Source organism: Capsella rubella, unplaced genomic scaffold, assembly GCF_000375325.1.
Source record: "Capsella rubella cultivar Monte Gargano unplaced genomic scaffold, Caprub1_0 scaffold_4, whole genome shotgun sequence".
Lineage (NCBI taxonomy): Eukaryota > Viridiplantae > Streptophyta > Magnoliopsida > Brassicales > Brassicaceae > Capsella > Capsella rubella.
The window spans coordinates 13,223,673-13,246,999 of record NW_006238920.1 but is presented as its reverse complement, the minus strand read 5'-3'; the positions used below and the strand labels follow the sequence as shown (position 1 = coordinate 13,246,999).

At 36.0% G+C, this 23,327-nt stretch overlaps 9 protein-coding genes across 9 annotated transcripts; 8 read left to right on the top strand and 1 right to left on the bottom strand.

The window, feature by feature from the left end:
* Positions 1-516: 516 nt before the first annotated feature.
* On the top strand, positions 517-1,949 carry LOC17887886 (endochitinase At2g43610). Its single transcript, XM_006296063.2, has 2 exons — positions 517-996; positions 1,331-1,949. Exons 1-2 carry the CDS (start codon positions 552-554, stop codon positions 1,723-1,725), a joined length of 840 nt encoding a protein of 279 aa, XP_006296125.1. The 5' UTR covers positions 517-551; the 3' UTR covers positions 1,726-1,949.
* A 458-nt stretch (positions 1,950-2,407) lies between these two features.
* On the top strand, positions 2,408-3,437 carry LOC17890263 (endochitinase At2g43600). Its single transcript, XM_006293474.2, has 2 exons — positions 2,408-2,846; positions 2,978-3,437. Exons 1-2 carry the CDS (start codon positions 2,408-2,410, stop codon positions 3,373-3,375), a joined length of 837 nt encoding a protein of 278 aa, XP_006293536.2. The 3' UTR covers positions 3,376-3,437.
* A 1,175-nt stretch (positions 3,438-4,612) lies between these two features.
* Positions 4,613-5,628, top strand: LOC17890264 (basic endochitinase CHB4). Its single transcript, XM_006293475.2, has 2 exons — positions 4,613-5,008; positions 5,137-5,628. Exons 1-2 carry the CDS (start codon positions 4,615-4,617, stop codon positions 5,538-5,540), a joined length of 798 nt encoding a protein of 265 aa, XP_006293537.1. The 5' UTR covers positions 4,613-4,614; the 3' UTR covers positions 5,541-5,628.
* Positions 5,629-9,446: 3,818 nt separating this feature from the next.
* Positions 9,447-10,572, top strand: LOC17888419 (endochitinase At2g43590). The gene is made up of 2 exons (XM_006294742.2): positions 9,447-9,863; positions 9,961-10,572. The coding sequence occupies exons 1-2, from the start codon at positions 9,467-9,469 to the stop codon at positions 10,362-10,364; spliced, it is 801 nt and encodes a 266-aa protein (XP_006294804.1). The 5' UTR covers positions 9,447-9,466; the 3' UTR covers positions 10,365-10,572.
* Positions 10,573-12,351: 1,779 nt separating this feature from the next.
* On the top strand, positions 12,352-13,677 carry LOC17887803 (endochitinase At2g43580). The gene is made up of 2 exons (XM_006294743.2): positions 12,352-12,755; positions 13,103-13,677. Exons 1-2 carry the CDS (start codon positions 12,362-12,364, stop codon positions 13,504-13,506), a joined length of 798 nt encoding a protein of 265 aa, XP_006294805.1. The 5' UTR covers positions 12,352-12,361; the 3' UTR covers positions 13,507-13,677.
* A 445-nt stretch (positions 13,678-14,122) lies between these two features.
* Positions 14,123-15,473, top strand: LOC17888895 (endochitinase CHI). Its single transcript, XM_006293446.2, has 2 exons — positions 14,123-14,555; positions 14,939-15,473. The coding sequence occupies exons 1-2, from the start codon at positions 14,126-14,128 to the stop codon at positions 15,346-15,348; spliced, it is 840 nt and encodes a 279-aa protein (XP_006293508.1). The 5' UTR covers positions 14,123-14,125; the 3' UTR covers positions 15,349-15,473.
* A 572-nt stretch (positions 15,474-16,045) lies between these two features.
* LOC17888012 (endochitinase At2g43590) lies at positions 16,046-17,159 on the top strand. Its single transcript, XM_006294761.2, has 2 exons — positions 16,046-16,433; positions 16,654-17,159. Exons 1-2 carry the CDS (start codon positions 16,055-16,057, stop codon positions 17,055-17,057), a joined length of 783 nt encoding a protein of 260 aa, XP_006294823.1. The 5' UTR covers positions 16,046-16,054; the 3' UTR covers positions 17,058-17,159.
* A 1,021-nt stretch (positions 17,160-18,180) lies between these two features.
* On the bottom strand, positions 18,181-20,858 carry LOC17888881 (LEAF RUST 10 DISEASE-RESISTANCE LOCUS RECEPTOR-LIKE PROTEIN KINASE-like 2.4). The gene is made up of 4 exons (XM_006293751.2): positions 20,712-20,858; positions 19,915-20,628; positions 19,575-19,607; positions 18,181-19,482 (listed from the first exon to the last, which is right to left on the bottom strand). Exons 1-4 carry the CDS (start codon positions 20,767-20,769, stop codon positions 18,296-18,298), a joined length of 1,992 nt encoding a protein of 663 aa, XP_006293813.1. The 5' UTR covers positions 20,770-20,858; the 3' UTR covers positions 18,181-18,295.
* A 1,112-nt stretch (positions 20,859-21,970) lies between these two features.
* LOC17889286 (endochitinase CHI) lies at positions 21,971-23,143 on the top strand. The gene is made up of 2 exons (XM_006294702.2): positions 21,971-22,412; positions 22,526-23,143. Exons 1-2 carry the CDS (start codon positions 21,989-21,991, stop codon positions 22,942-22,944), a joined length of 843 nt encoding a protein of 280 aa, XP_006294764.1. The 5' UTR covers positions 21,971-21,988; the 3' UTR covers positions 22,945-23,143.
* Positions 23,144-23,327: the final 184 nt, after the last annotated feature.

Below are 23,327 nucleotides of genomic sequence, written 5' to 3'. Positions count from 1 at the left end.
AAAAATTCGAAATGGTATCAGAATGGTTTATACATAGTTTTTGTTTTCAAATAACGTTCAAACTAAAAAAGAGGGGTCAATTTCTCTGGGAATACTTGGTACATACGCTATAATAGTACCTAGGGTTTGGTTATTGTCATTGTTCTATGTTACACATATTAATCATATATAAAAAAATATATTTTCCAATATTTTAAGATCGTAATCGCTCTTATTCGATGTTGGTGAAACTGAACCGACCCAATCCTGACTTGTTAAATTATAAAAAGAAAGATTATCTTGAAAACGTTTTTATTAATTCGTTTTCGTCTAATAGTCTAATTCAGTTAAACGTTACGACCAAGTCCAAATTCAAATCATCATAGTATTTCTCCTTAATCACCATCTACAAGAAAAGGAATGGGTCACGACTTATTCATTAAACATATATATAATTGACCAAAGATAATTTAATATTACCAGTTTTATACTATAAATACATTCACATATCATCCTCGTTTCTTCACACAACTCCCCCTCCAAAACATTCCATCGAAGAAAAAGAAAAAAAAATGGCGACACAAAATGCGATTCTGAAAAATGCTCTCATCATTCTCCTCTTCACTCTAACCATCATGACAGAAACCGCGTTTTCACAAAACTGCGGTAGAACCGGATGCAAAGGCAATATGTGTTGCAGCAGGTGGGGATATTGTGGTACCACAAAAGCCTACTGTGGCACTGGGTGCCAGAGTGGACCTTGTAACGCTAAACCTAAACCTACTCCCAGCGGTACCGGCGGTCTAAACGCTGGTCCTCGTGGTACCATAGCCAGCGTTGTCACACCAGCGTTCTTCAACAGCATCATGAGTAAAGTTGGAAGTGGTTGCCCGGCCAAAGGGTTCTACACTCGCCAGGCTTTCATTGCGGCTGCTCAATCCTTCCCAGCCTACAAAGGAACCGTTGCTAAGCGTGAGATTGCCGCCATGTTGGCTCAGTTCTCTCACGAATCTGGAAGTAAGTTCACCGTTTACTACTGTCTCTCTTTTTCTCTCTCGATATTTATATATTCTATTTCAGATATATATTATCTAAAAATAATTTTTAGTTAAGAAGTATCATGTTAAAACTTTCATAAACAGCAACACATAGCAAAAGTAATAATTTTGGTATGATAATTGAGACGGGAATCTTTTCCTCATAATATAAAAGGTTTTGCTACATTTATAGTATCGAGAAACCTCGTAGATGTTTCTCAAAAATGTTAAATTTTTGATATGATCCCCTATTTATATATTCTTTCTTTTTTATGTAAGAAATAATTAAGATTTATATTTTTGATGATGTAAAGGTTTTTGCTACAAAGAAGAAATAGCCAGAGGAAGGTACTGCCAATCAAGCACAACATATCCTTGTCAACCGGGCAAGAACTACTATGGTCGCGGTCCGATCCAAATCACATGGAACTACAACTATGGTGCAGCTGGGAAGTACCTCGGACTTCCTCTCTTGAAGGACCCAGATATGGTGGCTCGTAGCCCAACTGTAGCTTTCAAGTGTGCCATGTGGTTTTGGAACAAGAATGTGCGTCCAGTTATTGGCCAAGGATTTGGTGCAACCACAAGGAGGATCAACGGTGGTGAATGTAACGGTGGGCGTCCAGCCGCGGTGCAGAGCAGGGTTAACCATTACTTGGACTTCTGCAAGAAACTTGGGGTCACTCCTGGAACAAATCTCAAATGTTGAAGACACTACTTGTTTATGTGGGTTTTAAAAAAAAATTGTCGTGTGGATTAAGAATGTTGTGTGGAATAATAAAGGGAAGTCGAAAATACTAGAATAGATAGAAATAATAAGAGATTAGAAGTCATACTGTGTGGTTGATGTCTATTAATGTAACTGATATTGTGTGTTGTTTGTATCCCTTGTCATATCAGTGAATAAAAATTGGAACTCTCATCATTCTCCTCTTCAGTCGAACCAAGACTTGGTGTTCTAAATCTACTTTTCTAAAATATATATGTTGTAATAATGCTTTCATATTCCACATGTTAATATAATTTACTCCTTTTCTTGTTCTAATTAGTGCATATCTGAAAGTCATTAGGAATGGAACATTGACAACAAAGCAACATATATTATCACATGAAAGATTAATTATAGTTTCAGCTTCTTAAAAGTCCAGGGTACTAATAGTTGACTTGTGAATTTCAAGTGTTCAAATAGTAGATCTAGTGAATATTTAAAGTATGTAGTCTTCATCAATTTCTAGAAAAAGCTTAATACTTATATTATGTTAAAGAATAGTATAGTTGACCATACAAACGGAATGATTTTGAACTACAAATACGTCCATATATAAACCTTCCCGTTCACCCAAATCCTGATTTCAAAAACATCTTTAATTTTGCTAGAAAATAATATGACCATGCAAAAGCCGATTCAAAAAAGCGCTCTCATTTTTTCCCTCTTCATTCTAGCAATTTTGGCCGAGACAGTGTTCTCGCAAAACTGCATGGATACTAGTTGCCCTGGCCTTAAGGAATGTTGCAGCAGATGGGGGTTTTGTGGCACCGGTGCCGACTATTGCGGATTCTTTTGTTTCAGTGGCCCTTGCAACATCAAGGGAAAATCTTACGGATATGACTACAACGTCGATGCAGGTCCACGTGGTAAAATAGAGACCGTTATCACACCAGCGTTGTTCGATAGCATCATGAGCAAAGTCGAAAGTAACTGCACGGCAAAAGGATTCTACACTTATAATGCTTTCATCACTGCTTTCAAATCATTTGGAGCTTACAAAGGAAAGGTGGCTAGACGCGAGATCGCTGCCATATTGGCTCATTTCTCGTATGGATCTAAAAGTAAGTTCGATTTGTGCATGTAACTCAATCAACATTTTTTTTTTTTGGGTAAAAGTAACGCAATCAACATTATGGCACTGCAATATTTTTTTTGGGAAGATTTTGCTAACAGATTTTATTTTTACGTAAAGATTTTTGTTACAAAGAAGAAATATCCAAAGAGAGGTACTGTTCAAAGAGCAAGAAGTACCCTTGCGAACCGGGGAAAAACTACTATGGCCGTGGTTTGCTACAATCAATCACATGGAACGAGTATTATGGTGCTGCAGGCAAGCACCTCGGACTACCTTTATTGAAGGATCCAGATCTGGTGGCTCGTAGTCCGGAAGTTGCTTTCAAATTCGCAATGTGGTTCTGGAATAGAAACGTGCGCCCGGCTTTGTACTTAGGATTTGGAGAAATCACAAAGAGAGTCGATGGCCGTGAATGTGGCAACTGGCGTCGTGATGATACGAAGAACAAGGTTAAGCAATACATAGAGTTCTGCGAGATGCTTGGGGTCACCCCTGATCAAGGTCTCGATTGTTGAAGTCATTAATGCGATGGCACTACGTTTAAATTAATGAATACTGGACTATATATGTATAATAAATTTGTTTAAAAACCAAATCCAATCCAAAAATCTTATATTTTAGTTTGATTACTACTACGGTAGTTAGTCTCGGTGTGAGCTTAAATTTTTAAAGGTTTATAGTATGCAAATCTTTGACAATTTTATACGATTTCTCAGAAATTAAGACAAAATTGGAAAACAATGCAAATATTAATAAAAATTCTACATCTTATGTCGTTGCTATGTTTTATGGGCTTACTAGCCGATGTTACTTATAAATTGCTTTGCTGTAACAAACTAAGAAACTAAATACTCAAGAAGCAATTTATTTCTTACCCTTGGTTGATGAAGTCAATAGTTAGACTTTAGTGGATGCCATATGAAAATGATGTTAGGCCATGACTTTTGACTAAATGACAATGCATGCTAATTAATTCCATGTCTTTTTCTTTTATACGAAAATTTTCTGTATCATTAGGCCTAAAATCCAACAATATATGCACGGCAGTGTCTATTCTAACAATTCCACATGTATAATAAATTATTGATAGTTTAATTAATATGTACAACGAACAAAAACAACATACAAACCATTGCATAGAAAATTGCATTCAAATATTGTTCGTATACCTGTATACTGAAGAACATTGTTTACAAACATAATATAAAATTGTTACATGATTTTTGTAAAAAAACTATTGCATTAAAATTATTGATAGCTTAATTAATATGTACAACGAACAAAAGCAACATATAAAATGTTGCATAGAAAATTGCGCTTCAACTTCACGGAGTCTGTTTTTGGGATATTCGAAGGAATTGCTATTAGTTTAGAATGATAACTAAATATAAACAAGTATAGTGCTCTAGCTTGGGGTATATGTATTACGGGTTGGCCAGTCGTTTGGATCCATTGTTAAACTAATACACTTATTAAACCAGTAAAGTTTACTTTTACTTTTTGAAATGGGAATTATATGAAAGACAATTGGCATAATACGATACTATTACATGGAGTAATTTAATTAAATTCTTAGACCGAGTCCACATTACCAAGTCTAAAAGTCAAGTGCGGTTTAAGCTAAACCCACGTTATAAAGACATTTATTTCCACCAAGGCACCAATCCCAAAATGCAATGATAAAAGTACCCAGCATCTACTCTATATATACACCTCACAACGCTTCCTTCTCATTCACAAGCAAAGACCAAAACATGGCTCTCACAAAAATCTCCTTAGTCTTTCTTCTCTGCCTCATAGGTCTTTACTCTGAAACCGTTAAATCTCAGAACTGCGGCTGCTCAGCAAATCTTTGTTGCAGTCAGTACGGTTACTGCGGTACCACAGATGCTTATTGCGGTACGGGATGCCGATCAGGTCCCTGTAGAGGTAGTGGAACCCCTACTGGTGGTGGATCGGTCGGTAGCATTGTGACACAAAATTTCTTCAACGGCATTATCAACCAAGCCAGTAATGGCTGCGCCGGAAAACGATTCTACACCCGCAGCTCTTTCATCGACGCTGCTAATACTTTCCCTAGCTTTGCTAATTCCGTTACTAGACGTGAAATTGCTACCATGTTTGCTCACTTCACCCATGAGACCGGACGTAAGATTTCTTTTTTCTTTTTATATTCTTTACTTTTCTTAGAATTATCAATTAAAACATAAGATTAAACATGCGATGTAATACCACATATCAACTTTGTTTCATGTGCATCTCTATATATCGTACAGATTTCTGCTACATAGAGGAAATTAACGGAGCGTCACGTGACTACTGCGACGAGAACAACAGGCAATACCCATGTGCACCGGGCAAAGGCTACTACGGTCGTGGTCCCATCCAGCTATCTTGGAACTACAACTACGGACCATGTGGTCAGAGTCTCAATCTTAACCTTCTACGCCAACCCGAGCTGGTGGGTAGCAACCCAACTGTGGCTTTCAGGACGGGTTTGTGGTTTTGGATGAATAGCGTAAGGCCAGTTCTGAGCCAAGGATTTGGAGCCACCATTAGAGCCATCAATGGAATGGAATGTAACGGCAGGAATCCAGATGCAGTCAACGCGAGGATTAGATACTATAGAGACTATTGTAGGCAGCTTGGTGTAAACCCTGGTCCTAACATTAGCTGCTAAAAATGTATCACAACATATACTAACCACCTGTGATGTGGGAAATAAGATGAAATAAAGTTATATCTCACGTATGTGTGTTTTGTTTTGAGTTCAATGTTCCCAGCTTCAGAAGCAAAAATTGTCGCAGTAGACTTGTGAAAGTGATTTCCTTTATATTTTGTCAAGTCTTGTGAGAGTGGATTTACTAATAAATAACAACTAATAAGTGTTTGAGTTTGACATCATCTACAATATATGCCTTTGGGATATTCAAACTAAATGTATTATAATATTTCATATAGTGAGTTTTGTTTCGGTAACTTCTATAATCCGAGTCATCCGATCCAGGATTAGACCATAAGCCGAGTAACCAGATTTGGTTTACATAGTCTACAACAATTTTTTTTTTTTTGGTGAGAAAACGGGAGACTAAGTCTCCCAAAATAAAGAAAACAAAAAAATTAAGTAAAATAAACTACACTCGAACATTCCTCAAGCTCGCCGAACCTTGAGCATCGTCGCACTGAACCGAGACCACCTCATCTGGTATGACGTTGAGCACATGGAAACCCGGAGGTAAAGAGAACGCATAGTTTGCTAATCCGTCGGCAAGACGATTAGCTTCCCTATACACGTGAGATATGCGAACTATCCAGTTTTTCGATAAAAAGCCATAGCACAAACGTATTAGGAAAGACAACGGATGAGTATCACTAATCCCTGTTGTCAAAAAATCCACCACCATTTCCGAATCAACCTCCAATTCCAACCGAGTAATCTTACGCTCTCATGCAATATATAAGCCATAATGTCGTATTTATTACGCAAACAAAAAAAGAAAAAAATGGCGCCACAACAACCTTAGTAAATTAATTTAGTGGTTAAATAGTGATAAACAAGTTGATACGTTACTTATTAGTTTGTTAATATGACGTGTTTAACCATTCACTTATGGATGGAGGCATAGAGTTAGATAATGTGTATAGAAGACTATAGAGGAGGATGAGACCCATACCGATGGCCGGGTTCCATTAATCATAATCATATGCGTTGGTTGCAAACTTGGAATTGACTTTCTTTCTTTTTTCTCGTCCAACAGTGTTTAGAAATTTTTTTTTTTTTTCTAAAGTAAAAGATGTTCAAGGAGCCATATCATTTAGTGGTAGGCCAAATGGCCAATAAAGCAATGCCGGATACTCCACGGTAAGAGGTGAAGTCGGCTTCTAGCCCCTCTAGGCCGCCTCTCTACTAATTTCTTGCCACTATCTTATATTTTTATCCGATATATGGTAATTAATTACTTACGTTAAAAAAAAAACGATATGCACTCCTATTACTTTCACAATTGCCTCATAATAACATACAAATATCAATCACATAAATTTTATGATTTGATTGGTACTTAAAATATATAAGAAAAACTCCCTTACAATCTATCCCTTCGTGAAATTGTATGAGGGAAGCATCATCTATATAGAATTAATTAATTTATTGTCCATATTTAAAAAAAAAAAAAAAAACTTTGCAAGTGGTCGACGAATTCTCGAATATATTGACTGTCGATTCACCAGTAGCGTTGAGATGATCCTCCTAGAACGCAAATAATTGAAGAGATTATAATTAAAACAATAGTAGTCAGTAACGTATATAGATTTGTTGGCAAAATAAAACTTGAGTACATTATAGACCAGAAGAATCAGTCAATATGAATCATGGATTTCTACTCTATGAAACTAAAACATCATTTTTATAATACGATCGATACACCTAACTAAAACTAAATTTTAAGATGAAAGTATGCGTCCGAAATAAATTTTGAAAGAATGAGTTAGTAATAATACCCAGCGAATATGTATAGGTTAATTTAATTTCGCTATTTAAGATTCTTCTTTTATGGATAGAATAGGAAAATGAACATACAAATCATACTCATGATTATATGTTTATGACTATGACTATGATTCCATAGAATATTTAATAAATGTTTGGCCGGCTAACACCGATACAAATAAAAGAGTAAGAATTTGAAGTATTTCAAAAAGAGAATGAGTCAATTGTTGAATAATACGATCCCTGAAAGTGCGGATATATGACTATGATTATGACTAGGAATGTTTTGAATTTTATATGTTCGGTGGGCAAACACCGATATATAAGAAATTCAAGTTTTTTTTTTTTTTTTTAAAGAACTTAGAAGTGTTTTAATGGAAGAGAATGAGTTTGTTGCTGAATCATACGATCCCTGAAAGTTCGGTCGAGTGACCGAGCCAGAAACAACATCCGGTACAGTTTTGTCACTCCCACCCGAAAAAACAAAATTGAAAATGAGTGAGAGAGCTTTGAATTGTCAAAAATAATTGCTGTCGACTTTTCAACGTATGAGTCGTAACTTGCATAATTGTGCATTTTGACATCTTTGTATCGGCTAGTTTTAGCCTTATATATTAAAGATATAGTCAAATAATTTTAGTAATTAATATGGGTAGTCTTGTTGATGTCTTTCTCTTGTTAACAATCTTTTTGGTTTTCAGAATGTTCATATCATATAATTATAATATATTGTGTTTCTTGTTAAAGGTATATATAATATACAACTTAATACCCAGACCGTTAATTTGATTGATGGCATGTATATTCCGGCAAATAATTTGAAACATGTTACGAAATATCTACTTTTTTTTTTTTTGTTCAACCGAAATGTCTACTTAAAATAAGTTAGATAAGTAAAACTGATGAGTATAATTTTTTGTCAACTTAAAACTGAAAATCATACATTTGAATTTGTATAGCCGCCGGGGAATGGACCCAACCGTAGGCTCACGTAGTCACATGGTACAAAGATTTATAGTGACTATGCATGCGATGCGACTTCCCAACTTGTTTTCTTCTTCTTCTTTTTTTTAAATATATTATCTAATTATATTAAAATATAATATATTATTATATAAATACTCAATAGTTGCACTTATATATAAATAATTCTTTTAAATACCACTAAAATACATACTTTTTTTACCAAAATACAATTATAAGTATTATTTTTCAAAAATACCATTAAAATACATTTTTCAAAAAATATAACAAATTTAAATCTAACATTTTTAACATTTAAAACTAATTTCTAAATTCTAAACACCAAACTCTCTCCTAAAAACTATATTTTAAATGTAAATAATCAACTAAAATATAAAAAATATTTTATACTTTCAAAAATCAAATATTTATGTTTATAGTATTTTTTGGAAAAACAAAATTTTCGTGATCGTGATATTTTTGAAAAAAAAAATTGTGGTATTTTTGGAAAATAATACTTAAAATATATTATCCAGAATTTTTTTCCTATTTATAATAATAATATTATTGAATATTAATATGTCGTTCCTATTGTAAGTTCTTAACTTGTTGCTAAATGACAAGTAGCTCTATGGACTGTCATTTTATTTTTATTTTGTCATTTAGTAACGAACTGTCAATTTTCGTATGTGTCTCAGATTGGATTCGCAGCCCTATTCTCTTTACAGTTTTTTACGTATACAAATTATACCTTAACTTTTCCCTCATATACTTTATAGAAAAAGAAAAAGGAAAGAAATCACTCATATAGCTTATGCATATATACATGTACTAAAATAGATTAACAAAACATTGAAACGAACCCCTTTTGTTCAATCATTGGGAAATCTTATAATTTGTTATAAAAAATCATGTTACAGAAGCGAGAAATATTTTATAAAAAAGTGTTCTATATAAAATATATATATTGAATTCCTAGACCAAGTCCACGTTATTATTAATCTTGGGCAATAATAAGACCAAAAGTCAAACTCGTTTGAAAATACATAAATTCAGAAAAGCGAAAATGACCAAACTACCCAACATCTATCCCTATATATACCTGAGCTCCTTCTCCTTCTCCTTCTCATCCAACAAACAATAACACACAAAACATGGCTTTCGCAAAAATCTCCTTAGTATTTCTTCTATGTCTCTTCTTAGCTTTCCACTCTGAAACCGTCAAGTCTCAAAACTGCGGTTGCGCTCCAAACCTATGCTGCAGTCAGTTCGGTTACTGTGGTACCGACGATGCATACTGTGGTGCTGGATGCCGATCAGGTCCGTGTAGAGGCAGTGGAAGCTCGGCCGGTGGTGGATCAGTCGGTGGCATATTGACACAAGGTTTCTTTAACAACATTATCAACCAAGCTGATGGTGGCTGCGCTGGAAAAAGATTCTACACCCGTGACTCTTTCGTTAACGCCGCTAATACTTTCCCCAACTTTGCTAATTCCGTTACTAGACGTGAAATTGCTACCATGTTTGCTCATTTCACTCACGAAACTGGACGTAAGTATTCTTGCTTTCTTCTCTTACTTTTTTTTTGGACTTGATCACAACCAGTTTAGATCATTCTAAAGCACTCTTCTGTTTCCATACGTATCAGATTTCTGCTATATAGAAGAGATCAACGGAGCGTCACGTAACTACTGCCAGAGCAACAACAGACAATACCCATGTCAACCGGGCAAAGGCTACTTTGGTCGTGGTCCGATCCAACTATCATGGAACTACAACTACGGAGCATGTGGTCAGAGTCTCGGTCTCGACCTTCTACGCCAGCCCGAACTTGTGGGTAGCAACCCAACTGTAGCTTTCAGAACGGCTTTGTGGTTTTGGATGAACAGCGTAAGGCCAGTTCTGAGCCAAGGATTTGGAGCCACCATTAGAGCCATCAATGGAATGGAATGTAACGGTGGAAACTCAGGTGCAGTCAATGCAAGGATCAGATACTACAGAGACTATTGTGGACAGCTTGGTGTGGATCCTGGTCCTAACCTCGGTTGCTAAAAAAGCTCTTTCAACCCACACGTACACACGTGACGTGGCACGTGATAAGCTTGATTAATAAGTGGGATAATAAAATCAAATTTCAAACGTCTATATGTTGGGTCTCAGTGTTCCCTGCGTCACAAGCAAAAAAATCGTTGTAATAAACTTGTGAAAGTGATTTCTTTTCTTCTGTGACTTCTTATGAAAATGAATTTTAAGATTACTAGATGTTTGACTTGGCCATTTACAGTATCTGCTTTTGGGATATATAATATCCGCACGAATTGGTATTGTAATATAAATATTCTATTTTACAAAAAAAGAAAAAATATATAAATATTCTTGTTTTTTTTTTCTGAAAACATTATATTCTTATATTTATCACGTCAAAACACCACGTTAGTAGTTTTAATAAACGTAAACCCCAGAATGGCAACGACGTATAGGAAGAGGTTAGTTGTACTCTTATCACGTTCACAAATTACTCACTTAATAATTATAGAAATATAAAAACATTTCAATTTTGGTATTTCACTGGTCGTAATGTTGAATGATTATCTAGTAGGATACATGAGTTGTATGTATAAAGCATCAATATTCCTGATCATTTACGTTATAAATTCAAAGCATATCATTTCTTACCTCAGATAGATTGAAACTATAAGTTGTGTTGTACCAAATAAAATCGAAGTAATTTTCTTAGCTCAATCTGGTTGTAAACTTGTAATATTGAAAAATTGAAACTATATATGCACTACACACAATAAACAAGCTATAAAGAGTGAATTATATATTTACTGCAGAAACAATAATTTTTTTTTTGTTTTATATTAGTGAGAATTCGTGATATTATATGTTTTGGAGTTTATTGATTTATATTCTAAAATAAAAACAAATAATATTAAATTCTTAAGCACTAAAAAAATTAAAGAAGAACATCATTAATAAATCATTTGCAATGTTCCCTCCAAAATATAGAATATCATAAACTCATACTATGAGTTTCTAATTTTTGTCTTTTAAAGAGTAAAAGATTGAACTTCTTATGAGATCATAGTCCACTAGATTTAAACTTATATTCATGGCTCGGGGGACAATTAAATCCAAACTACATTGATAAAGTAAATTAATAATTTGCTAACGATATTTAATTTGAAAGGTACGTATAAACTAGCAAATGATATTTTTTTTGGTTTTTTTTTTTTTTGTAAATAACAAAGAAAATCTTATGTGTGACAATATTAAGTATTTTATTTATTTCAATTAGTTCCAAAATTTCAACGTTGAAAAGTCAAAATGATGGCTAACCTATTTGTGCGAAGATGTATCATGAAAATATGCGACGACTTGTCCTGAGAGTCGGCTTTTAGAAAATGCTCGAGCGTCGAGGGGCAACTGAATGGGGACTCGGTTTGTATTCTTGTAATTAATGAAGGAACACTCCAACATCTTTTTGGATCGTTTAGTAATGAGTTGTCAATTTCAATTAATTTTTCAGTTTCGATGTTCCCAGCCGTCGTGAAGGCCAGGGTGGCTTTTCTTTCTCTCATAAAACAGCCAAGAGTAATCTCTAAAAAATAATAAAAAAATGGAATAGCCTACCAGAATTTTACATGTAGTGAGAACTAAAGTGTTCGACTCGTTAAAATTCACGGTTCTTGGTTTCTTAGGTTTTCGACATATTACCATATTATATTATCTTGTTAATTAGGGTGATCAGACATGCAGTTTTTTAAGTGGAATGCATAACCATGTATTAGATCCCATGTGTAAATAACAATTATTTTCAACCAATAAATTTCAATCGACTGCTATCTATAATTTGGCTTTAGAAAGAAAATGAGATCAGTTGCCAATTTGCCATACATCTTCAGCAGACTTAAAAGTCAAAGAAAGAAAATCACAATTGATTGCCCATCCTTATGAAATGACCAGTCTACCCAATATCTCTCTCATTTAATTATATAATAACCTCAAACTATTCCATCTCTTCAAACAACAGGAACAATCCAACAATGGCTCTCACAACAACCCTCTTAATACTTCTCATCTCCCTCTTAGGTTTCTGCTCTGAAACCGTAAAATCTCAAAACTGCAACTGCGCCCCAAACCTATGTTGCAGTCAGTTCGGTTATTGCGGTACCACTGCTGATCACTGTGGTCCTACGTGCCGATCAGGTCCTTGTAGAGGAGATGGATCCCCAACTGATGCTGGTTTGATTGGTAGCATTGTGACACAAAGTTTCTTTAACGGAATTATCAACCAAGCCGGTAATAACTGCGCTGGGAAAAGATTTTACACCCGCGACTCTTTCATTAACGCCACCAATACTTTCCCCAACTTTGCTAATACCGTTACTAGGCGTGAAATTGCTACCATGTTTGCTCATTTCACGTACCAGACCGGACGTAAGAATTTGTTTTTTTTTTTCGATGCTCTTTTTTATATACAATGCATATTCTAGCTAGGGTACATCTATATTGGTCAAAATATACACATAAAACATTAGTAGATTGTGACATCTAAAAAAAATAGTATGATATTCATTAAAACTCAAAGCAACATTTGTATCTCTACACTGGCGTCTGAAATAATTGCTAAATTTTATGTCATATGAACATTTGAATAATCATTGTCTAGGACGTAAGAGATTAATTGCCTCAAACCTTGGAGATTATGTCAATTGATTTTATTTAATTTGTCCGTTTGTTCAAAAATTAACTAGTGTGTCTCATTTGCATCTTTGTATGTGTAGACTTCTGCTACATAGAAGAGATAGGCGGAGCGTCACGTACCTTGTGCAACCAGGGCAGCCGTCAATATCCATGTGCACCGGGTAAGAGCTACCATGGTCGCGGTCCGTTACAACTATCATGGAACTTCAACTACGGACCATGCGGCCAGAGTCTCGGCCTCGACCTTCTACGCCAGCCCGAGCTGGTGAGCAGTAACCCAATTGTGGCTTTCAGAGCGGCTTTGTGGTTTTGGATGTCGAGTGTGAGGCCTGTTTTGAACCAGGGATTTGGAGCCACCGTAAGAGCCATCAGCGGTATGGAATGTGACGGTCAGAATGTAGGTGGGGTGAATGCAAAAATTGGGTATTATAGAAACTATTGTGGTCAGCTTGGTGTTGACCCTGGCGCCAACCTCACTTGCTAAAACTCTCTTCGGACATATAGGAGTATTAAAGGTGAAATAATAAGTGATGTTGACAAAAGTTGTTACGTTACTAAAAGATTAATAAAACGACTTATACAGAAGTTGTAACCAACGATGTTTAGCTCTGTACTGCTCTGTTTTCTATATAAGAACAAACTCTTGAATAGTGAATTGATGATGATGTGTACCCTCTGAGAAGATTATAGTCAACCGTTGGTGTAGAGTTGACGGAGGTGTAGTAAGGATTCTCTTGAATATAGCAAAATCCCGTGTTATATTTTTTTCTTTCTCGTCTTCTCCGATCCTCTCCTCTGTTTGATATGTTGAAGGGAAACATATTAAAATACCTTTCAAACTTTAATCTTACCAAAGTAATTAACTTTTGTCCAAAGATTAAAGATCAAATTATTCTGAATTCTTATTATATGTAAATGAAATATTTTGATGTTTGTGTGGAAATTTTCCTACGTGATGAATGGGGCAGAACAAAAAGTCTACATAAGTTGACGTTGACATAGAAATTAGTCAACATTCTCCCTCACTGTTACAATCAGCTGATCTCCACTATAAAACACAAAGCTAATAAACCCCTCTCAGACACACACACACACTAACAAAGATGGCGAATTACGCCAAATCCACCACAAGAAAAGACACGATCACCCTTTTTCTCCCAACTCTCCTTGTCTTGATCCTGACCGTTTCCAAACCTGTGACCTCCCAAAACTGTGGCTGTGCCTCTGACTTCTGCTGCAGCCAATGGGGTTACTGCGGTCAGACGGATGATTACTGCGGCGATGGCTGCCGTGAGGGCCCATGTCGAGGTGGTGTTGACGCCAGCGGCGGAGATGTTGATTCGCTTGAAGGAACGGTGACACCTGAGTTCTTTAACTCTATAATAAACCAAGCAAGAGATGATTGTGCAGGTAAAGGATTCTACTCTCACAACGCCTTCATCGCCGCAGCTAATTCGTACCAGAGCTTCGGTGCTTCAATCTCCAAACGCGAAATCGCTGCCTTCTTCGCTCACGTCACCCATGAATCCGAATGTACGTAAATCTCTCTTCGGTTTTTGGACATTTGGTTATTTAGGTTCGGTCTGGTTCTTTCATTTTTATTTTTTTGGTTTATCGGGGTTGAAAATTTATGACTGAACGTTAATAACTGGTTTTCTTTTTTGGGCAAAAATTTGAATTCAATTCGATTAATGTGGATAAAGATACTTTAATTTATTATTTATAATGTATATGTCTCTTTTTCTAATATATAAAGATCATTGTAACGGAGTTTTGTTATTTCCAATTTAATTGGTTTAAAATACTATAACCGATCATATTATATAAAACTTTGGTTTGGTTTTGATTTAAATTTTTTTGATGCATATTATATGCCACCACTAGAATCCGTTTTGGTAACTATTTGATTATACCAGTCATGTGCTACATTGAGGAGATTGATGGACCAGCCAAGGCCGAGAACTACTGCGACAAAGACAACACAGACTTCCCTTGTGCACAAGGAAAGGGCTATTATGGCCGTGGTCCGATCCAGCTCTCTTGGAACTACAACTACGGTCTCTGTGGCAGAGAGCTGAACGAAAACTTATTGACATCACCCGAGAAAGTGGCTCAAGATCCAGTTCTTGCTTTCAAGACAGCTTTCTGGTTTTGGAACACTAATGTTCGCCAGAATTTCAATCAGGGATTTGGGGCGACGATCAGGGCTATAAATGGTATGGAGTGTAGCGGAGGAGATTCTGCAACTGTTGCCAAAAGGATTAAGTATTACCGAGACTATTGTGGCAAGCTTGGGGTTGAACCTGGAGATAACCTCTCTTGTTAAAGATGTATTCTCTATCCATCTTAAACGAAAACGTTTGACCTAAAAGAATAAGATATCATGCATATCAGAGATAAATATATCATATAATACTAATGTTGTATTAACAATGTAACGAAATGAAAGATTATAACTAAAATGTCTGTTGACTTTTTGGCGCAATATTTTTGTGAACCGTGTTGCCAAATTGATCTGAATGGTAAACCAACACAACTGTGTTGATAATAATAGTTAGTCAGTCACAATGTTCAAAAATTCACTAAAGATGGATGGTAATGGGACGACCAAGTCAAAAAGATGTTGGCTTTCAATTGACCGAGTTTGGCCAAACTTTAAAACTAAGACATAATGGAACCTTTAAAGTTCTGGTTTCTTATTATTATGCGGAAAGGTCATGTATCTTTAACGAATCTAATGAATATTTTGCTGTATTCTTTGATCCTCTAGTAGATGTAGATCATACTACAAACGTCAGCAAATTCAGTTACTAGACATATTTGTGTTGTTCGAAGAAAAAATATAAAAATTCAATTACCAACCATATAAAAGTCTTTGAGCAAAATTTCAAAGTCAAAGCCGTGTGTTATTAAATAATAAAAATATACAGTAGAAATAATTTATTCGGATGAAATTATATCCCTACAATAAAATTACAAAACATAGATACTCGGTACGCTGCGTTCTCAACCACAAACAATAACACAAAAACATGGCTCTTACAAAAGTCTCTTCAATTTTTCTCATCTGCCTATTCGGTTTCTACTCTCAAACTGCTGCCCAGGCGTATTGCGGCTGCTCTCCGATCCTCTGCTGCAGTCAGAATGGTTATTGTGGAATCAACGACCTATACTGTGGTTCCGGTTGCAGATCAGGTCCTTGCAGACGAAGTAGAGTTCCGGTTGACAGGATCGTGACACAACAGTTCTTTAACGATATTATTAGCAAAGCAAGTAACGACTGCGCCGGAAAAAGATTCTACACTCGTGAGTCTTTCCTTAAAGCCGCTAATGATACCTTTGACTTCACTAGCTCTGTTAACAGCCTCGAGATCGCTACCATGTTTGCTCACTTTACCTACGTGACCGGAAGTACGTAAAAACTAAACCCTTTATTCCTTTTTTTCTTTGGATATACTAAAATAAAAATTAAAAATCTTGAGTTTACCCCGTTCTGAAACGGCTACATATAAAATTTAGTAGATTGTGAACTAATGTTTTTTTGAGGTATCTTAAGATTTGGATTCTGATCGATTATTTTACTAAAAACAAAAAATTACTTAGTTTCATATATACAAGTCTCTACGTTTAGATTTCTGCCAGATAGACGCGGTAAACGGGACGTCAGGTGACTACTGTGAAGAGAGCAACAAGCAATATCCATGTGCACAGGGCAAGAGCTATCATGGTCGCGGCCCCATCCAACTATCAGGGAACTCCAACTATGGTACTTGTGGTCAGGGTATCGGTCTCGACCTTCTACGCCAGCCCGAGCTAGTTGGCAGCAACTCAACTGTGGCATTTAAAACTGGATTGTGGTTTTGGATGACTTACGTAAGGCCGGTACTGAACCAAGGATTTGGAGCAACTATTAGGGCCGTCAATGGTTTGGACTGTAACGGTGAGAATTCAGGAGCGATCGATGCAAGGATTGAGCAGTATATAGACTATTGTAAACAGCTTGGTGTGGACCCTGGTCAAAACCTTAGGTGTTAAAAGGCTTAATAAAGATTTATAATTTATCTATTTGGTATGTAGTCCTTATGTTCCGGTTTCATTGTTCCCTCTTTCTTAAGAAGACTTAATGTTGTAGTAACCATGTTAAAATGGCACTAACCTAATTATTGCTTCAGAAGTTCAAAGAACTGTATGTATATGAGTACAGTATATCCGTATTCCTTACCTTTTATTCCTGTTATGCTATGAACCTTCTTTCTTTTGAGTTATGGAAGACGTAAAAAAAAAAAATCTATTACAAGGCCTAAATATAATATAACAAAGAGGTATAAATTTATAATTAAACAAATACTTTGGACAAAAAAATACAAGGCATCGTATAATGAAATTAAAAACAACAAAAAAAAAAGGGAAGGAAGAAGATAAAGATATATCTTAAAATACGACGAAAATAGGGTTTCTAAAGATAATTGCAAGAACATTCAAAAGATATCGTAATTAAGAAAGCGTTTCTCAGAATATAGGAGGTGTTTATATATATATATATATTTTGTAAACCCAGGGCCATGTGATATATCTAAAAATACATTATCACCCTTTATAATCTTTTAGAAACTTTTCCCAAACTTGTCCATAAATTTAAACTTAATTTGTGATATTTCTGGAGTTTTAGTATTTTAGTAATAGCTTTTATAAATATACAAAACAAAACATGTTGTAACTTTTAGACTTATACATGAAGTCTGATGTCAAAATATATTATAAATTGAAATGGACTGTAACTGTGTATATGTTTATGTTTCGCCTTTGGGATATGGACTTGACATGAATGGGGTACTTGCTATATGGTTGAATTTTATATATTGAATTTTACATATTGAATTTTCTATGGTATAATTGGACACGTGGTACTGACTATGACTTAGAAATAACCACAACGACTTTTCTTCACATATAATATTATCCATCTTTTCGGACAATTAACCCAAGAAAAAACTGCATGAAGCTACTTCATTTTAAAAACAGTGTTATTATATAACTTATAATTAATTGACTAAGAAAACTATAAATTTTATATATGATATTGATTAACGATGTCGGATGTTGGAATCTAAAACATAGACTCTCTATTATTGTAAGCATTGAATAATATTTTTGGGGTTTTACATTTCTACATGCATGAAGGTGAATATCAGCAAAAATTAAATATTTGAATTCGTCAACAAATGGGTAAGAAGATCCCAGCAAGAAGAAGATAACACATTTTCTTGTTTTAATTAGGAAGATCTTGAGCTATCTTGATTCTCTTCTTCAATATCTTGAACACCTTGTTCAAAATAGTGTAGTGTGTCTCGACTTGGTTCTGAGAAGTTTGAAGTCTCTTGACTCTCGTGAGCAGTTTTTGTACCTGTTGTTGATGATGATGCAGGTGAAAATAAAAGAGGCTTAGGTGGAATCTCAAGAGCCTCTAGACTTCCCTCTAACATTTCAACGACTTTGTTCATTGGTGGACGGTCATATGGATTGGTCTGAATACACCACAAACCAACCAATACCATTTTCTTTACTATCTTCTCATCTTCTTCTTCTGTTATCTGATCTGCAAAAACACTACTCATGATTTCTCCCTTCTCAAAATCCTTATAAATCCAATCTGGGAAATACATTGAGGAGGTGTTGTTGGTTCCAGCATTTTGAGTGTTGTTGTCTCGTGCTCCAATCATCTCGAGCACCACCATTCCATAACTATATACATCCGATTTATGAGAAACGCCTCCAAAATTCTTGGAAAACACTTCTGGAGCAATGTACCCTATTGTGCCTCTTGCGTCTAGCATTGACATTATGCTTTCATTATTTTTGCCTAGCCTAGCAAGACCGAAATCCGATATCTTGGGGCAAAACTCTCCATCCATGAGAATGTTTTGCGGTTTTATATCAAAATGTACAATCCTCGATACACAACGGTTGTGCAAGTATTCCAGGCCACGAGACACACCTACCGCAATGTTGTACAACGTTTTCCAGTCCATCTTCTCCGACATCTTCTCAGAGATGAACTTGTCGAGGGATCCGTTCGGCATGAACTCGTATATTATAGCTTTCTTGCTCCCTTCGTAGCAGAATCCAAGCAGAGCAACAATATTAACATGAGATGTCCTACTCATGCTAGCTACTTCGTTGATGAACTCTTCCCCATTCCCCTTTGATTCATTCAAGATCTTCACTGCAATATCTCGGCTACCATCGGGTAACTTCCCTTTATATACAGTTCCAAAACCCCCTTTCCCAAGAATATTCGCAAATGATTTTGTCATCTTCTTGACTTGCGAATAGCTAAATCGTTTTAACATTACAACTGCTTCCATGTTCTTCCTATTCCGATCACTCTTTCTCATATTACTTGCTCTCACTTTTACCACAATAGCAACAATGATAATCGTGGCAAAAGCTGATGAAAATCCTACAAGATTAAAACAAGCGTCAAAAGTTAGGTGTTATATTAATGACAAATTAATGACTAAGACAGAGTAATGTCACAAGGTTGAAGTGTACCAAGTATGAGTTTTAACTTCCGTGGGGATATTCCTGCAAATGAATCAAACAAAGATTTCAATGAATTAAAAGGTGAAAATTATGTACGTTGCCGTAGATCGAACACAAAAATGAATAAAAGTAACGTTTTGCTCCAGTTCGAGTCTTCTTAAAAGATTAATGTTTTTGGATGAGGCCTTAATTTGACCTGCTAGTCGTTGTTGCTTCTCCAACAGGTAACTTATTTACGTATCCTCAATATACATAGCTCATTTGCTTTAGTTTGCCAACAGATTAATTATTCCATTATAGCTAGAAATCACTACCCACTAACATAAATAATGGAGAGATGAGTACTAACCTGGTTTTGTTGTGCTAGACGGGCAAAACGTGATGACAAAGTTGGAGGAGCCTGGACATGTGAAGTACTTATTGTCGTAAGCGTAGCTATAAGCGTCTCGGCACTCGTGGTTGAAAGTCTTCGAGTAGATCGTCCGATTACAGTTTTCCGGTCCTCTGATATCTTCATCGACGTAGAGTCCGACACAACAAAGCTCCGGCAACTCATTTTGCTGACACGGGGTCTCACACGCAGATGGGTTGTTCGAACTATCGTTCAATATCAGCTCCGACGGACACTTCTTGTCTATGTCAACAACGCATTTGATGGGTTTACACTTTTGGTTCTCAGGGGTTACACGCAAAGGAAGGTTGTAACCGTAGATGACGCTGACGTCGTAATAATTTTCACCATCCTCAGGAGTCGCAGCGAGGTTAAACTCGGCCAAAGTTGCCAAAGTTGCCGACATGAACGGTTCCACGACGGTCTTGTTGCACTCGATTTTCCCGGTGCCACAGTCTCCGGTGACACATGAGAAGACACTTGATGAGTTGGTAGAGCAGAGTGTCCTACCCCATATTTGACCTACCCATGACGACGTCGCTTTGATGGTACGCCTCTGTCCCTTCTCGAGACGGAAACCATTTGTTTCGAGCGATCCCTGGTAGGAGTAGGAAGCAGGCCATATGATGGAATCACAATTGTTCTCTATCGTAAAGTTCCTCGACGACGTCACTATATACATATAACAAAACGTTAAGAGATTAAACAAGCTAGACCGACCCCATATATGCATGAGTTTCGGAATGGAAACGTACCGGCGGAGACCAAGAAATCTGAAGCGAGGAGGAAAAGCAAAGCACATCTCCCTGCCATGGATTTGCGCACATTAAGATTCACAAAAGAAAAAACTTTAATTTAGTTAACAATTTTAACTACACCCTTTCTCTTCTGTGTCGATTAGTATCTTTCACGGATAGACTATGCTGCAAGGAAGAAGTGAAATGAATTTTCTCTTCTTATTTTCACCATTATTAGGTGGTGGCGTCCTTGTCTCAGTCAACTATATCAATTAAGCTTGTCTGCTCCGATTCAAACAAATGTAGTAAGTATGTATCAGTGCCGGTGGGGGAAAGGAAACTAATAATGGGACGTAAATAGCTGTAGACATTAATAATGGATATACAGTAACTTTTTCACAAGTAAGAATAGACTTACGGATTACAAGTCAATGATAATAACTTTAAATGGTTGGAACGAATGAAGAAAGTCTTACTATTCAATAGAAGATCAACACCATAGACTATTCTTATGTGATGACAAAAAAAAAAAAAAGAAAAAAAAGAAAGACTATTCTTATGTATTATTCATGGGTTACTAATAGTAATAATGCATTCATTCCTTTGTGTTTTAATTGTCATGGGATTATTATTCATTTCTTCTTACAAGGCTTATTATTCAACAAAAAGTTTCGCCAGCAGTTTATGACTTTTCCTGTTATTTACAATAATTTCACACGTACGTCTATTGTCAAATTTTAATTTGAGTTATCACACAACATGGGATTAGTAAAACCAATTGACTACAACCTTCCACCGATTAAAATTGTCATCTAATATTGCACAACCGTATTTTAATTGTTTCTTAAACTAGGCAAATATTTTGTTTTTAACCCAAAACAGTTTCTTGCGTTTTTTTAAAAAATACTTTATCACGACATGTTATATTTGATATATAGTTTAAAAAAAAAATCTAATGATTTTTCTATAGACTAATTGTTTACATGACAGCTGTACAATAACAAAAGTATATATGATTTAACGAATTTGTAGATTCAAACGTAGCGATGTTTGTGTTGAAATTTCCCAACGTACCGTGACGGATGGGCAAAAGAACTAAGTATACGTGGCGTTAGCATTGACGTTGACTTAGAAAATAAATACAAGATACTTTTGTATTTTACCACAATACATTTTTTTTTGCTAACTGAAGAACCACAATACATTTTCTTCACGGAACCATCATTATCTATTAACTTCTCATCTATAAAACACGCAGCTAATGTACATCTCTCTATCGCTCACGCAGAACAACAATGGGCAATTACGCTAAAACCACATCACAAAATGACCGAGTTGCACTATTTCTCACAGCTCTCTTTTTCGTGATCCTATCAGTTTCCGGACCGGTCACAGCTCAGAACTGTGGCTGCGCGTCTGGCTTATGTTGCAGCCAATATGGTTACTGCGGTACGACCGACGAATTCTGCGGCAAGGGCTGCCAGGCAGGACCTTGCCAAAGCGGTGGAGGAGGTGGAGATCCTTCTGTTTCACTTGAAGGAACGGTGACACCAGAGTTCTTTAACTCTATAACAAACCAAAGAGGTGATTGTGCAGGTAAAGGATTCTACAGTCGCGACACCTTCATTGCCGCAGCTAATTCCTACCCTAGCTTCGGTGCGTCCATCTCCAAACGTGAAATCGCTGCCTTCTTCGCTCACGTCGCCCAAGAAACAGCGTGTAAGTAATTTTCTCATATAAGATAACAAGATCAATAATTATTACATGCAAATATTATATGTCGCACCACTAGACATTAGTTTTTGTGACCATTTGATTATATCTTGCTGTAGCTCTGTGCTACATTGAGGAAATCGATGGACCAGCCAAGGCCGAAAAAGGAGAATACTGCGACTTAGAGAAACAAGAATTCCCATGTGCACCAGGAAAGGGTTACTATGGTCGTGGTGCGATCCAGCTCTCTTGGAACTACAACTACGGTCTTTGTGGCAGAGACCTGAAGGAAAACATATTGGCTTCACCAGAGAAAGTGGCTCAAGATCCAGTTCTTGCCTTCAAAACGGCTTTCTGGTTTTGGACCACTAATGTTCGCACGAGTTTTAAATCAGGCTTTGGAGCGACTATCAGGGCTGTGAATAGCAGGGAGTGTAGCGGAGGAGATTCTACAGAGAAAGCCGCCAACAGAGTAAAGTATTTCCAAGACTATTGTGCCAAGCTTGGAGTTATACCTGGAGATAACCTCACTTGTTAGGGTTTACACTCTCTATTCATCGGAATTTAGAAACAGCCAATGATATGGCAATTTGAGAATAAGACATCACATAAGAAAAATATATCATATCAGTATGACGGTATACATTAATAGTGTTTTATAATGCCAATAAAAAGATTCCTATTTATAAACATAAAATTGATTTCCAATAAACGTCTACTTGCAGTATAAATAATAACTATTTGCAGTTTCATTATATGTAACATATATGCTACTTATGTCAGCATATATGACGAAACTATATTCTACTGTTCTGTTTTGATATTTTCTTGATATAAAATATGATACATTTACCTTCCCGTTAAACATCTCTTCTCTGTTTTTTTTTTCTTTTTTTTTCAAAAGCATATCTTCTGTAATTC